The sequence below is a fragment of the Berghia stephanieae genome, chromosome 3 (assembly GCF_034508935.2).
Source record: "Berghia stephanieae isolate SIO BIC M18660-M18661 chromosome 3, UCSD_Bste_1.3, whole genome shotgun sequence".
Classification (NCBI taxonomy): Eukaryota; Metazoa; Mollusca; class Gastropoda; order Nudibranchia; family Aeolidiidae; genus Berghia; species Berghia stephanieae.
The window spans coordinates 105,266,710-105,284,209 of NC_088362.1; the positions used below are offsets into that span (position 1 = coordinate 105,266,710).

General features: G+C 34.7%; 1 protein-coding gene across 8 annotated transcripts in view; it reads left to right on the forward strand.

The window, feature by feature from the left end:
* LOC144969077 (FMRFamide receptor-like) overlaps window positions 1–17,500 on the forward strand; it is a 38,865-nt gene that overhangs the window by 3,595 nt on the left and 17,770 nt on the right. The window contains exons 1-2 of one of the 8 annotated variants that reach the window (XM_078908092.1): window positions 3,107–3,858; window positions 13,858–14,103. The exons of 4 other annotated variants lie outside the window; for them this stretch is intronic. In XM_078908092.1, the coding sequence (XP_078764218.1) occupies window positions 13,913–14,103 (191 nt within the window). In that variant the 5' untranslated portion in view covers window positions 3,107–3,858; window positions 13,858–13,912. Of the gene's footprint in view, window positions 1–3,106; window positions 3,859–6,911; window positions 7,054–7,854; window positions 8,047–12,153; window positions 12,339–13,857; window positions 14,104–17,500 lie in introns of those variants that run through there. 3 more of the 8 variants (XM_078908090.1, XM_078908093.1, XM_078908089.1) reach the window with 3 other exon arrangements.

Below are 17,500 nucleotides of genomic sequence, written 5' to 3' on the forward strand. Positions count from 1 at the left end.
GATCACAAATGTTATGGACTCAGTGATAGAATGGAAATACTCACCGGAATACGACAGTAAAATGAATACTTTCACCCAATGTAAACAGTGCACATACAGTTTTACAAATCCGCGTCGCTCTCAACCCATCGCAAATTATACTCAATTATCGCAATGCTACCGTAATCCAAGAAGCTGCCTATACATAATGCAACTAAAAAGTTATCTATAGATAGTATGCGCTTGGCCAAGAAGCTCACAACATTGCCGTCCTGAAATTTTACGTACCAACACACAACACTCTGTGTAACCATGGCCTTTTATAGTCTGGATAATACAGTTAATTGAGAATTACTCATAAACGTGAAATGGCAAAAAACAAACAAAAACAATAACAAGGACTCGAGTGATGTCAACTTCATTCTATCTATAGAAATATCATAAATCGAATGCCACTATACAACAAATGACTCTTATTTTGGTATAAATAGAACGATGGTGACGTCACTCAAGCCTTTGTTATTGTATTTTGCCATTGCATCCGCGTTTGTGAGTGATTCTCACTAAACTGTATCAATCACACTATAAAAGTTCATGGTTACACACAGTTTTGTGTGTGGGTCCGTTATACTTCCGGATGGCAATGTTATGAGCTTCTTAGCCAAGCAAACAAACAATTAGAGCCTAATACAAATAGAAGCTCTGGGCGCTTTGCTGTCAAAATGGCTTATTTACAATAACAAAAACGTTAAATGAATAATAATAATAATAATAATAATAATAATAATAATAATAATAATAATAATAATAATAATAATAATAATAATAATAATAATAATAATGATGATGATGATGATGATGATGATAATGATAATAATAATAATGATAATTTATATAGTGTCCTATCAAGTATTATTTTTCTAAACTTCAGTCCAAATTTGATATTATTGCGGGTTCTTGCTGCTGTGTTTTAATACCTTAAGATGTAAATCTAACAATTTTAAGTGCTTGTAAATTATGGAGCACTTAAATAAAAATTTTGAAATTTAAAACCCACCATCAGCATCGCATGGACTTCAATTAATACATATTAAAAGTAGATGTGAGCATCCGTGTTCTTGTGCGATATTATCGTTTTGGCACTTAATTTTCTTGATTTATTCCTAGTTTTGTTAAATAGCGTTGGAGCACTGTTTACGATCGAAACAATGACAATACACATTGGAGAGTGAAAAAGCGTAACTGGTATGCCCTTTGTAAACAGGAGAAATACACATTCTAACGTCGTTAGGACGTGCCTTCTCTCAGGCATTGGTCCGCGCATTGCACTATAATAATATGTATTCACGGGTCTCACCACGCCTCCTTTTTCCGCCATCTTGAAAACCGCGGAATAACGACACCCCTGGATAACGACATAATTTCCTGGTCCCGTTATCCAGGTGTAGATGCTCTGCCGTTTCGGGTTCTTGTCCACATCCGGTACATGTAGGACAGGTGGAAAATCCCCACTGATGAAGAGCACTTGCTGTTAGGCAGCTAGGCAGCTTCTCGACCAAAGCCGATTCGCAGCCACCCAGTGTCTCCTCTTACTGGCCTATCAAAGCCTGGCAACTTCTCCTCCATGGCATGCGCGCATGTGAATGTGTTGGTTGCGGTGGTGGTTGGGGGGGGGGGGGGGGGGTGGGGGGGGGGGGGGGTTATCATGAGAGTTCCATTCTGGAAATGAAAAGAAACCGAACTGAGTAAACAGAGACCCCAATTTGAAAATTCAGAAAATAAAAATAAAAACCCTGACCATTTCGCGGATAAGAGTTCGGTTAATGACCCATCACTTGAACCGGTTGAGCGGTGATTCGATTTCTAATTTCCGGTATCTTAAGACCATAAATGAAAATCTAAATCGAACGCCATTTATAACAAGCTAGCATATTACGGAAACAACAACTGGATATGATAATCTCTCTCTCTCTCTCTCTCCCTCTCTCCCTCCCTCTCTCTCTCTGTCTCCCTCTCTCTCTCTCCCCCTCTCTCTCTGTCTCCCTCTCTCTCTCTCTCTCTGAGGGAGAGAGAGAGGGAAATGAGAGGGAGAGAGAGAGGGAGAGAGAGAGAGGGAGAGAGAGAGGGAGAGAGAGAGGGAGAGAGGGAGAGAGGGAGAGAGAGTGTATAAATATATGTGTGTGTGTGTTTGTGTGTGTATGTGTGTGTTTGTTTGTGTCTGCGTGTGTCTGTGTGCAATGGAAAACAAACACAGTTGATTTTAGTCTGTATTGACAGGCCATCGATTTGATAGTCTTTACAATGAACTTGATTCAAGTATAAAATGGCTTGCTTTGCTTCTTGCAGACAATGTTTCATCGTAAATTATCTCCGATGCTAATTTTTCTCGTTTCAATTTCAGCAGTTTGAAAAAAAACCCCAATCTAAATTGATCATTGTTTTTGCTTTTCAAGACGGATACGGTTGATTCAATTATAAAATCACGGGAAATGTGATTGTAAATTGCTTGAAAAGTATTTAGTTGTATGAGAATTTTTAAAAATAAATTAAAAAACCGAACTATAACACCGGAACCTCTGAAGTCAAGGTTGGAACCCAGCTCTTGGATATTTTCCCACAAAATTTGTCCAATAGATCGCCCCCTAAAATCGTATCTGCGAATCCCTCTTATCTCTCGGTTTAATCAATCTCCACTGAAAACCTCTTTAAACAAAAAAAACAAAAAAAAAAACAAAAAAAAAAACAAAACAACAACAACAAAAAAAAAAACAAATTAAAAAAAACACAAAAAAAAAACAACAAAAAACATGCTAACAGTTCCACCAAATATTAATCTATCATCTAATCTGTTGTTGCTCACACATACCCCTCTTCCCCCTCTTCCCTCTTATCTCTCGGTTTAATCAATCTCCACTAAAAACCCATTTTAAACAACAATAATAATTTTTTTTAAAACCCAAAAAAACAAACAAACAAACAAACAAAAAACCATGCTAACTGTTCCATCAAATATTCATCTATCATCTGATCCGTTGTTGCTCACACATTATACCCCTCTTCCCCCCTATCCTCGCCTCATCGCTAAAGGAATGAATTATTACCCACTTCCTCGCTTCCCTGCTATTACTATTAGTGACCACCCACAACAGGAAAGTTGATGGTCTCTCTCTCTCTCTCTCTCTCTCTCTCTCTCTCTCTCTCTCTCTCATGAGAGAGGAACTAGTTGTGAGAGTGAATATGAACATCTATTTGATACTAGTGAAGCAAAACAATAAAAACGCTTCTTTATACATTGATTTCTGTGATGATAATAGAATTGTATTATTGGAATTAGCCTATATCTACTCTTTTTCAGCGCAAACTATATTTCTGTGAATTTTTCTGTGGCTTTTTCGGATAATTCATGCTGGTTTGTTTAAAAGGGGAAACGTATTCTAATCTAAGATTAACAGAACTGGGAAATAGGAATAATCTATAATGAAGCATGTTGATTGTTAGTTTGAGCATGGAGCGAAACGAAATATAATAGTGACGTTCGAGAACCGTAAGAAGTGTTGATAACTCGGAGTCAATAACAGACTATTTTGAGCAGTGTTTAGTTGATTTACATCGAAACGATTAACAGAAAATCAACAACAACAACAACAAAACAGTGTAGATAGATATGCTACAATAAATGTGTATCTTACTTACTTACTTATGCCCGTCACTCCTACTAGTGGAGCAAAGGCCGTCGACAACAGTCCTCCATCTTCCTCTGTCCTGGGCCATCTTCTCCAACTCTCCCCAGGTGTGTCCCATCCTCTTCATGTCCGCCTCCAGGTCTCGCCGCCAGGTGTTTCTAGGCCGCCCTCTCTTCATTATTCAACATTATTCAAGGTAAGATATGACTTCGTTCATCCTTGTATGGAAATTATAATTTTGTATAACAATATAATTCGGTAATATATTGAAGAAATATCAATGTAAAGAAATTAAATAAAAAATTGGCAAAAAAAAAGTAAAAGTCGTAAAAAGGACAGTGAAACAACAAGCGGATATAGATAGTATGCGCTTGGCTAAGAAGCTCACAACATTGCCATCCGGAAGTATAACGGACCAACACACAAAACTGTGTGTATCCATGAACGTTTATATTCTGGTTAATACAGTTCAGTGAGCATTACTCATAAACGCGGATGGCAAAAAGCAATAACAAAGACCTGAGCGACGTCATCTTCGAACTATCTATATGATGACTAGATATGTGTCGATAATACTTATGTGTGAATTCTTGCATTAGGATGTTTTCAATATAAATAAATAATCAAATGGGTATGAAAATACAAAAGGTTAAATGATGTGACAATACAAGTAGAGAAGGATAACACATAACAAACGTTTATGGTGATTGTGTAAATATTTCACCTGAGGAATAAATAATGACTTTTAATTTGATCAAACACGGCAATATTTGGGTCATTTTACAGGGCGACCTTGGCAATGACCAAGACCTACCGGATATTAAAATTGCTAATAATTTGTCAACTATTCGGTCAATTTTACAAATAGAAGTATTTTTCAATTTAATTTTACTAAATCTTTCATTCTGTATAATATAAAATGATTTTTGAGGGTTTTAATAAATGACCTTTTTGTGACCTTTGTTACGTAAGTTCTCAAGGCAGCACTATTCAGATATTTAATCTAGAGATGAGATGTTCAACTTTTGATAAAATGAAAAAAAAATTTAAATTGGCAGACGCTTTATTTTTTTTTGGTTATGGTTAAATTCAGGATTTGTCAACTTAACTAATTGTGGTTAATGACTGATAACGCTCTCTAACTAGAATTAGAGTTAGGACACTATATAAATCATCATCATCATCATCATTATTATTATTATTATTATTATATTATTATTATTATTATTATTATTATTATTATTATTATTATTATTATTATATTATTATTTATTACTCGTATTATTGTTATTTTATTATTATTATTATTATCATCATCATCATCATCATCATCATCATTCATTATTATTATTATTATTATTATTATATTATTATCATCATCATCATCATCATCATCATCATCATCATCATCATCATCATTATTATTATTATTATTATTATTATTATTATTATTATTATTATTATTATTATTATTATTTAACGTTTTTGTTATTGTAAATAAGCCATTTTGACAGCAAAGCGCCCAGAGCTTCTATTTATTTGTACTAGTAAAAAGCCCGCAATTTCGCGGGGAAAGAACTATTTTCATTCGATACTGAAATTTTAAACTTTCACAAATCTATCAAGGTTTGTTCTAGAGTTTTTAAAATACTTCTATATGACAAACTGAATAAATAAATGCCTGACAAAATATCAACGGTGAAAATACAAATTTAAAGAATACTGGGGATGTAGGAGCTTTCGGAATGTCTCCCCTTTACTTAACTTATGGAAAAACAAACACCCTAGCACCTTTAATAACACTTATAACTAACCTCTCGAGCTAACCCTAATTGTAAAAATACAACTCTCGGACTTCTTTGCACTACCTTTCAATACTTAACAAATCACAATGGCGGCCGAAAATCAAAACAGTGGTCAAATTAGGAAATTTTAAACTTTCACAAATCTATCAAGGTTTGTTCTAGAGTTTTTAAAATACTTCTATATAATGACAAACTGAATAAATAAATGCCTGACAAAATATCAACGGTGAAAATACAAATTTAAAGAATACTGGGGATGTAGGAGCTTTCATAATGTCTCCCCTTTACTTAACTTATGGAAAAACAAACACCCTAGCACCTTTAATAACACTTCTGACGAACCTCTAGAGCTAACCCTAATAGTAAAAAAAGAATCAAAATGGCGACTGAAATACCTTCATGTGATCAAGTGAATAATATCACTATGAATGCCACGATTTGCTGAAAAATGCCAACACACACACACATGTATACACCACACACAACACACACACATGCACACATACACAAACATACACGCAATTAGAACAAAACTGATCACCGCTAAATCAACAACACAACGGAAGTAATAATAATACTTGATGTCATAAATAGATGACGCAAACTGACAACTTTTTACAGTGACGAAATTGGTTGATTTTGGGACTGTTTAGTGTCGTCGGTACGTATTTTATGATATCTGTGTGACTCAACGAACATTCAAACTGACTTTAAATTATAAAAGGAAATCAAGTTATCTGTTTATCTATCTGTAAAAAATACATTTCTAATTTTTAAATCTTTCAGTAGAGTTGTGCACCGTTTCAATTTTTGTATTGACTCAAATAAGCACAATGTTCTCCACAATGCTAAATTTTTTTTAAAGAAAGGATTTGGCTCTAATTGTTTGTTTGTTTTTATTAAAATGGGAGACCACAAGTGCCGTGTTGAAACCAACACACGAGGAGTTACACCACAGATTGAAAACCTACCATTTAGTTCTACCAAAATAAGAGTCATGTGTTGTATAGATAGTATGCGCTTGGCAAAGAAGCTCATAACATTGCCATCCGGAAGTATAACGGATCAACACACAAAACTGTGTGTATCCATGAACGTTTATAGTCGGGTTAATACAGTTCAGTGAGCATTAGTCATAAACACGGATGGCATAAAACAATAACAAAGACCTGAGTGACGTCACCTTCGAACTATCTATAGTGGCATTCGATTTATGATATTTCTATAGATAGAATGAAGTTGACGTCACTCGAGTCTTTGTTATTGGTTTTTTTTTTTTTTTTTTTGCCATTTCACGTTTATGAGTAATTCTCAATTAACTGTATTATCCAGACTATAAAAGGTCATGGTTACACAGAGTGTTGTGTGTTGGTACGTAAAATTTCCGGATGGCAATGTTGTGAACTCCTTGGCCAAGCGCATTCTATCTATAGATAACTTTTTAGTTGCATTATGTATAGGCAGCTTCTTAGGATTTCGGTACGTAAACGGACGAGGATGGACGATTTTTACTGACCAGCATTTATTTAGACTAAAAAATAAGATACCATCACTTCACTCTGAAACAAAAGGATCAATTACACAAGGTATGTATCCAAACCTCCGGATGAGTGGTTTTACACTTCCAAAGATATAGGAACCAGTTTTTTGACATTACACTTTTATCTATAGATAGTATGCGCTTGGCTAACAAGCTCACAACATTGCCATCTGGATGTAAAATGGACCAACACACAAAACTATGAGTAACCATGAACTTTTATAATTTGGTTAATACAGTTTAGTGAGAATTACTCACAAACGTGGATGGCAAAAAAAAACAAAACAACAAAAAACAATAACAAAGACCAGAGTGACGTCATCTTCGTTCTATCCAGGGGACGAGGCAGTTCTATAATGAGATACACGTGCGGGCAACAATAAACGTGTATAAATAAATGGATAATGAAGAATTAAACTATTAGATAGAGCAAAAAACAACTTGTGTTAGGGAGACCGCCATCGTGCTTCTTAGGTTACGTGCTTAACTAACCCAAATAATGGATTAATACGATACAAATGTTTATGGCGTTGGGACATAAACTGCTTTATCATTACTCTATTACGAATAAAATTCACACACACACACAATCAGACACACACACACACACACACACACACACATTATATATATATATATATATATATATATATATATATATATATATATATATATATATATAGTCTTTATTTTTTAAATTTTTTTTTCAAATAAAAAAAGCGTTTGCCTGTTTTCGTTAGGCACTTCTTTTTACCCTATAATTCTCATCTAAAACGAGTGGATATTAGTGGGTATTCCCCCTTCCCACCACCACCCCATAAAACTGCCATCCGTCTCCATATAATATTATTTGAGAATAAAACTACGCGAACCTTTACATCTGGTACATGGGTCTGATAAAGTAACCCAATTATGCGCTTGTTTTAGCATTGCGATAATTGAGTATAATTTGCGATGGGTTGAGAGCGACGTGGATTTGTAAAACTGTATGTGCACTGTTCACATTGGGTGAAAGTATTCATTTTACTGTCGTATTCCGGTGAGTATTTCCATTCTATCACTGAGTCCATAACATTTGTGATCAGCCGCCTGAATTCGGTATTGTGTCGGGTGGACACGAAGCAACTCTCAGTAGGAGTGGTTTGAATGCTAAAATATTGAATTTATAGTCACAAATATGAGACTTAGGTTTGGTTTTTATGTTTTATTTAGAGGAGGGAATATATGTTCTTTCCATATCATATCATATATCATATTACATATCATATCATATATCATATCATATCATATCATATCATATATCATATCATATCATATTATATCATATCATATCATATCATATTATATCATATCATATCATATCATATCATATCATATCATATCATATCATATCATATCATATCATATCATATCATATCATATCATGTCACATCATATCATATCATATCACATCATATCATATCACATCATATCATATCATGTCATATCATATCATATCATATCATATCATATCATATCATATCATATCATGTCACATCATATCATATCATATCATATCATATCATATCATATCATATCATAACACATCATATCATATCATATCATATCACATCATATCATATCATATCATATCATATCACATCATATCACATCATATCATATCATATCATATCACTTCATATCATATCATAAAAAAATATCATATCACACATCGTACCTATGATATCATCATATCATATCATATCACATCACATCAAATCATATTATATATATCATCACATCATCATATCATATCATATCATATCATATCATATCATATATCATATCACATATCATACCATCATACCATATATAATATCATATCATCATACCATATATCATACCATATCACATCACATCATATCATATCGTATTTTATTATATCATGTTAAAAGTAATTTGTGACAAATCACCTTTGAATACCCCATGTTTTAAAATTTAATCATTATTATATCGGGAATAATTAATTTTTAGAAATGAAGCATTAGTTTGTACCTGTAAACAGAAGCAAGATTTTTTTGTCATCCTTAGTACTGTTCCTTAGAACAGTTCTGTAAATTAAAAAAATATCTCCTAATGCTAGTTTTGTATCTGTCAATAAACATTTTAAAGCGATCTCCGCGGGTAATTTTTGTACTCGGAAATGGAAAAAAAAAATCGAAGGTATCCATGTCAACCTCATGATAGACTAATTGGATTCAGTAGTCTGATGTCACACCGCCCGGCAACGGCGGCCATCTTGGTTCTAAACAAAGAAAATCATTACTTTTTATTCTTTGTGCTGGCTAGAACTTTTCATATGCCTTGTGATCAGAATGTGTAAAAGTCAAAACATCAAATTTATGGTTTTTTTTTCCTCTGGATACGCTTTTATGTTCGCCGGAGAACTATTTCATACGGGCGTCCACCATTGTTCCGATAGTTTAGAGCCAGTGTTACTAAGTTACCATGCGTCATTAGGAAGGAAGTGACGTTACGATAATTGAATGAGGTCTGCACCAATGTTTCTATAATTAAGACTAGGTATGTCCAATTACTGTAAATTGACCATGACCTTTATTCTCACTTCTATGGACATATATATATATATATATATATATAATATATATATATATATATATATAAATGGGGAGCGAAGTGGCCGAGTGGTTAAAGCATTGCACTGTGACCGGAACGACCGGGTTTGAGCCCCGCTTCGGGCACTTTCGTTTTTTTCCTTGAGCAAGATTATTAACCACTCGGACAACATGGGTGATTCCTTTTGACATCAGACATCGTATTTGATGAGTTATCTTTATTCCTTCGTGGAATGCCTAGCCGACGATATCTTATGATGTCGTGGCGGAAAAGGCACAATTTTTTAATATATATATGTATATATGTATATATATATATATATATATATATATATATATATATATATATATATATATATATATATTTAAAAATTATGCCTTTTTCGCCACGACATCATAAGATATCGTCGACTAGGCATTTCACGAAGGAATAATATATATATATATATATATATTATATTATATATTATATATATATTATATATATATATATACATATATATATATATAACACACATTTAAAAAAATGTAAATTGGGCGCCAAATGCAATTGTTATATTCAATGATTGGTCGAATAAGAGGTTTGTACTAATTGATGAGGAGGTGACTTATTCGCATTTTTATTATTCAAAGAAAATCCTAATTTTTTGGTCATTTATTTGGCGACTTAAGGAAGAAAACTAATCCTTGTCTTGTTTGCGCCATAGAAACAATACTACGAGTGTTTTGAAACTTCAAAATTTATTTGGGATTTAAAAGTGCCCAATAGATTGTTTCAGTTTCAGAGCTTTTAACTTCTCCGACCGGATGTGACGTAGCAGGTTTTGAAAGTCACCTCTTCTTATGAAAATACATAATTTGTCCAGAAAACCAAAACGTCCGTAGATCTTACCCACTATTCTATTTGCTCTACATTATACAGTTAAAAAAATGGAGCTTTATATAGCGCAATATCCACTAAATGTGCTCAAAGCGCTTTACAAGGGGTCCCTGGTCAACAGCAACATTTAACATGTAGGACGGGACATGCCGCTTGTTAGGCGATATTACAATTTTTCGGACAAAGACAACGCTGTTAACGGTCAGGTACTCATTTTACACCTGAGTACGGTGAGAGAAAGTGAGTAAAGAGCCTTTTCCAAGGACACAACTATGCGCCGAGCGCGAGGCTCGAACCCAGGACCTTCCGATCCGAAGACAACATAGCTGCACTTAATGTGTAAAACAAAATTATAATTCCTCCATTGGCATAGACTGCGGCTATGTATTCTTGTGGTATGACAATTGCTTTCGTATGGGAAGGTTCGGGGTTCGAGCCATAGTTGAGTCATTGGTAAAGGCTCCTTACTCACATTCTCCCACCGTACTTAGGTGTAAAATGAGCACCTGGCCCTTAACACCGTTGTCTCTATCGGAAAAAAACCCACGTTATATCACCTAACAGGCGTCATGTCTCGTTTTACATATTACGTGTTGTTGTTGGTCAGGGACCGTAATTTGTAAAGCACATTGAGCTCGTTTAGAGAATATTGCGCTATATAAAAGCTCGAGAAGACTAGCTAAAAACGATATAATTTTAGTTATTTAAACGTTAACGCTTTTTTGGCATCTGGTTTCACCCCGACATTTAATCGTTTTAAGGCGATGGCCACATTTGGGTTGCTCGACTGGTAAATTTTTTCACATCGGTTTAAAAGGAATTTCAAGTTTGGACTGGCTTGGTGTTTTATTGAAAAATTTGTTACAAAATTTAACCAAAGAAAAATTTATGTGTTTAAGATTTTTTGGCAAGTTTTGGCGTCATCTGATAATCGATATTTTAAATAAATATGCCAAATGAATTTTGGCCAAAATTTAAAAGCATTTGGCCAGTGATGTACGTCATAACTTTATTTTTTTTAATAGGTTAATTAATTCCTGTTCTTTTATTTTTAGCTCTCATCTTCTGTATCGTGATATTATTATTAATTCGATGCTCTGATAAATTACAGGAAGTATTACTGTATCAGTGGAAAGAGGAACATTCTCACGCTCCAACTGAGCGATTACAACAAGAGATGAAGAGCCCGGCCAGGCGGAGTTGTGATACTAGTAAGGTGGCGGGTTCGAGCCCCCATCGCAGCCGCGACATTTTTATTCTCTATTTTCTTCTGGTACTTTCCTACTCACTTCATTTCTTGTTGTTATCAACATAAGTGCCTGCTCCCAGGGACGTGGCTATATTGGTTGATTTGGTGCCTGGCACCGCTCCATCTTTTAAAAATGGATTACAGCATTAAAAAAAAAATAAAACTGAAAAATATAGTATATACCGCCTCTTACTTATTTGTAAATCTTTTCTTCAATTTTTTTTTCTCTCTTTTGCATTTACAAATATAGCATGTTTTAAGTAATTGTCTTCTTATTCTGGCACCACCATATACTGTGAGCATGCCACGCCACTGCCTGCTCCACTAACTTTTCTGAAATGGGCGATTACCTGCTTGCTTGGTGGCGGAGGAACCGAGAAAGGAGACGAGAAACTCATATCACCCGCGCCAATGCCAAACAGTAAAATCGAATGTGGCATGACATGCACGCTAGTTTCGCCGCTCCGGCTATGTGATAACGCAATAAAATCATATTTATTACACCTGTACAGTTGGATTCAATCGTCTGATGTCACGTCCGCCCAGCAACGAGCACATTGGTTCTAAACTCTAAACAGAGAAAATCGGTACTTTTTATTCTTCATGCTGGCTAAAACTTTTTCACATGTCATGTGATCGGAATGTATAAAAGTCAACCATGATCAGATTTATAATCTTTTTCTCCTCTGGATACACTTTTATGCTCGCCGGAAAAATATTTCATAAGGGTGACCGCCAATGTTCGATAGTTTAGAACCAGTTACTAAGTTACTATGTGTCATTGCGAGGGAAGTGAAATCACGACTGTTGAAGCCAATTATTGTTTTATTGATGCTTTGAGTTTAGTTAAAAAACTCACAACATCTGCCACCCGGATATGACGTACCAACACAGAAAACAATTTGTAACCTAAAACGTTTTTAAATTTAATGAGAACTACTCGTAAAAATGGCTGGCTAAAAACAATAACAAAGAGCCGAGTGACGTCAATTTATTCTATCATAAAAGTGTAATGTCAGAAAACTGGTTCCTATATCTTTGGAAGTGTGAAACCACTCATCCGGAGTTTTGGATACATACCTTGTTAAATTGTTCTTCTGGTTTTAGAGTGAAGTGATGGTGTCTTATTTTTTAGTCTAAGTAAATGCTGGTCAATAAATGTGGCTATGTGGTCTTGTGCGGCTATGTGGTCTTGTTGTATGACACTCGCTTTCGGGTCGGAAGGTCCTGGTTCGAGCCTCGCGTTCGGCGCATAGTTCAGTCCTTGGAAAAGACTCTTTACTCACATTCTCTCACCGTACTCAGGTGTAAAATGAGTACCTGGCCGTTAACAGCGTTGTCTTTGTCCGAAAAATTGTAATATCGCCTAACAGGCGTCATGTCCCGTCCTACATGTTAATTGTTGCTGTTGACCAGGGACCCCTTGTAAAGCGCTTTGAGCACATTTAGTGGATATTGCGCTAGACAAAGCTCAATTTATTATTATTTATAAATATCGTCCGTCATCGCCCGTTTATGTCCCGTAATCCTAAGAATCTGCCTATACATAATGCAACTAAAAAGTTATGCGAACTTTATGTAACCTATTCATTATTAATACTCTGAAGTACTGGTTACATACAAATTCTCAAGGATTTAAGAACAAAAAGACGGTTTGATGTCACAACTTTTCTTCCCTTTTGACAACACTCAGCTCCTTGTTATTGTTTTTAGACAGCATGTTAATGATTAGTTAGTTCTCTCTAAATTATATCACTATAAAAACGTTTAGGGTTAAACATAGTTTTGTGTGTTGTACGTAATATCCGACTGGCGGATGCTGTTAATATTTTACCTAAACGCACAGCATCATTTACCGTTTAAATTGTTTTGTGACTGGTCAAAGACGGGTTGAGCTAGAAACGTTTTTTTTAGAAATATTTTTTTTTTTTTTAACATTTATTTATTTTCCTTGTTGTCCTATACTTTTTACATCCACAACTTCTCGCAGCTTAATATTCACAGTAAAGTCAGAGCACAATGTGGTTTATCATTTCTATTTAGGCATTAGTCTTTTAAACTACAAACATTTAATTAACTTCTCCCGTTCTTCTGTTTTCTCCATAGTAATTTAATGCATCTGTAACATTTCAAGGGAGACACGACGTTTCCAAAAAGGTGCATGATGTCTGTGAATTACACAGGATTCACAGAGTTCAACAGAAATGAGACCATAGATAGTGTCAATCCAGACGAAGAAAGAGACTCTGTATGGTATTTACGGGTGGGGCTCTACGGTGGCGGCGGTGCAATTGTAGCTTGCATGGGAATTATTTGTAACATCATCACGGTAGCCGTGCTGGTGAACTTCAGGTAGGTCTGCTCAGAGAGGGCGCTGCAACTGTAGCTTGTTTTTTGTTGTTGTTGTTGTTGTTGTTGTTGTTGTTGTTATTGTTGTTTTTTAAAAATTCTTTTAAAACAGAATAATTAATATATCTTCACGATAGCTGTGCTAGTGAATCTCATGTGGTACTTCTCTGAGTCGATGCAAAAGTAGCTTGCATCAGAATTCTTTGAAAAATCATCATAATAGTGGTACTGGTAAACTTACGGTAGGCAAGTCTCTCTAGGAAGGAGGTGCAGTGGTAGTTTGTATGTGAATGATATATAGCGTTTATTTTTATAACAAACATGGTAGCTGTGCGTATGAGCCATAGCAAGGTCTGCCAAGAGAGGCAGTACAAAATCATTGATTACATCATTGGTTCTTTGAAAACTTGGCTATTGTAACTCTCTCTTTTTGAACCTCGCCAGCGAGAGAATACTCAGGCTGCAAAGAATTCAAAACAATGCTGCAAGATTAGTCCTTAAGCGCAGCAAGAAACATCATGCGTCACCTCCGCTAAAAGAGCTCCATTGGCTTCCTGTTAAGGAGCGAATATAGTTCAAAGTTCTGATATTGTGTTTTACATGCCTCAACACATATCAACCAATGTATCTTAATATTCTTTCGCTCGTCATCTGATGGAAAATTGCTTGTCACTCAAAGAAAGAACTCTTACTAGAAACATCCCAACCCTCTGGAACAAACTTCCAAAAGAAATACGGCATTCTTCATCGGGAGATATGTTTAAAAAGCATCTTAAGACTTTGTTTTTTCCTAATTGAATTGTTGATGCCCCTGTAAAGCGCTCTGAGCACTTCCTCGTGATATGAAAGAGCGCTCAACAAATATAATATATTATCATTAATAGTAACTTTTACTGAAATAATTTCAAATTTCTTCACTATGGTTGTAAATAAGTCATATGCCAAATGTTCTTAAATAAATTGCTGACAAAAGAAGTCTTTTATAGACTTAAAGATAGATATATTATATTTTTTAAGGGAGTGGGAACTACGCCTGCAATACAAATCAAGTGATGCTCATTTTAATAGTTCTAGCCGTGTGTTTGCGATCATTTTATAATCCTTTCCAGATGACTCTTTCTTGTGCAAGAGGTAGGATCCGAATATAGATTATAATATAATCAAATTGAAATAGACTCTCCAACCACTCCTATCTAGCAAGCAAATTTTCAAGACACGTCAAGAGAGAACTGTGTTTAAGATCCATAAAATTCGAAATTTAGCGTTTGTTAAAAAAATTATGTCATTTACAAATTACTTTTTATCAGCTAAATTGCGATTCACACACTCGACTACAACTTGGAATCGAAGGATAGCAATATTTTCAGATTTCTTTTCGGGAAAAATATCGAAAATTCGGAACAATTTGGACCGCGTGCAAAATGAAGATATAAATGTCCACCTTTTTTCGGGTTCACAGGGATTCTCTTGTTTTAAAGAAACAACTGAAGAAGATATTTCAAAAATAATTTTTTCATCTTCCTCGAAGTCATGTGATTTAGATCCTTTACCAACTAATATTTTGAAATTATGTCTTCCTGAATTGATACCTTGCATAACTTATATTATAAATCAGTCACTTATCTCAGGACAAGTCCCAGATATCTATAAACATGCAATTGTAAAGCCTCTCATAAAAAAGCAAAATCTCGATGTAAATGACCTTAGTAACTACCGTCCCGTCTCAAATCTGCCATTTCTTTCTAAAATCCTTGAAAAAGTTGTACTAGACGCCTCTCCCAAAATCTCCATGAAAACAATCTATGGGAAAAATTTCAGTCAGCTTATCGTTCTTACCACAGCACAGAAACTGCTCTGTGCTGTGTTGCGAGTGATTTGCTTGATGTTTTAGATAAAGGTTCTGTTTCTCTTCTGACATTGTTAGACCTTTCGGCGGCGTTTGATACTATTGATCACGGTATTCTCATTAAACGACTTAATATAACCTTTGGCTTGTCTGGGACTGTCTTGCAGTGGTTTGAATCTTATTTAGATGGCAGAAAGCAACAGGTTATGGTTTTAGATAAACTTTCTCGTCAACATACATTGTCTTTTGGTGTTCCTCCAGGCTCTGTTTTGGGTCCAATTCTTTTTGTTTTGTATACTTCTCCATTATCTAATGTCATCATTGGTCATGGGCTGCGCTATCATCTCTATGCAGATGATACGCAACTTTATGCTACTGATAAAACTAAAAATCTCGAAAATATTGTGAAACGTGTGGAAGAATGTGTGACGGATGTGAAAGAGTGGATGGATGCAAACAAGTTGAAAATGAATGAGTCAAAAACAGAAGTGATGATTGTGGGAAATAGAGGGCAGTTCAAGGTGAATGATGGTCTTGAGGTGTTGATTGGGGGTGAAAAGATCAAAGTTTCAAAGACTGTGAAAAATTTGGGTGTCTATTTTGATTCAGAAATTAGAATGTCAGCTCACATTTCTGCTCTCTGTAAATCTTTATACTTTCAATTGAAGAAAATCAGTTCGATCCGTCAGTATATTGCAATTGGAACATGTAAAACATTGGTTGTTTCCCTCATTTTTTCGAAACTAGATTATTGTAACTCGCTGCTTGTCAACTTGCCTCGGGCTTCTATTAAACAATTACAACTACTGCAAAACAGTGCAGCAAGATTCGTTTTTGGCAAAAGAAAATTTGATCATGCAACCCCTTTGTTGGCCTCTCTCCACTGGTTGCCAATTGAAAAGCGCACATATTACAAAGCAGCGTGTCTTGTTTATAAGTGTTTGGCTGGTATAGCACCGGCATATCTCACAGATCACGTGGTCATGTGTAAATTTGAAAATTACACTTTAAGATCATGTAATGACCAAACGAAAATTTCGGAAAAAAGATCAAGAACAAAATGTGGTGATAGATCGTTTGCTTGTTTCGGCCCCAAGATTTGGAATGAACTACCACGTGGTCTGAGGGAGTGCAAGTCTTTACCTACTTTTAAAAAGAATCTCAAGACACATTTTTACTGTATTTGTTTTTCTTGACTCTGTATGAATCATTGATTTGGCTATGAATTATTATTGTTGTTATCATTTTTTTCACTTAAAATTGATATTTATATGGTAAAGTGCAGAGCTTGTGTTTTACACGAGAAAGAGCTCTATATAAATGTGTATTATTATTATTATTATTATTATTATTATTATTATTATTATTATTATTATTATTATTATTATTATTATTATTATATTATTATTATTATTATTATTATTATTATTTTCATGATAATATTTATTCTGTTATCGAGGCAACCCTCTGTTAAATATTTTTTCGAGATCAAGATTTGCCAAACATTTAATAAACTTGAATACTTTTGGCCAGTTTGATGAACTCACCTTTTCA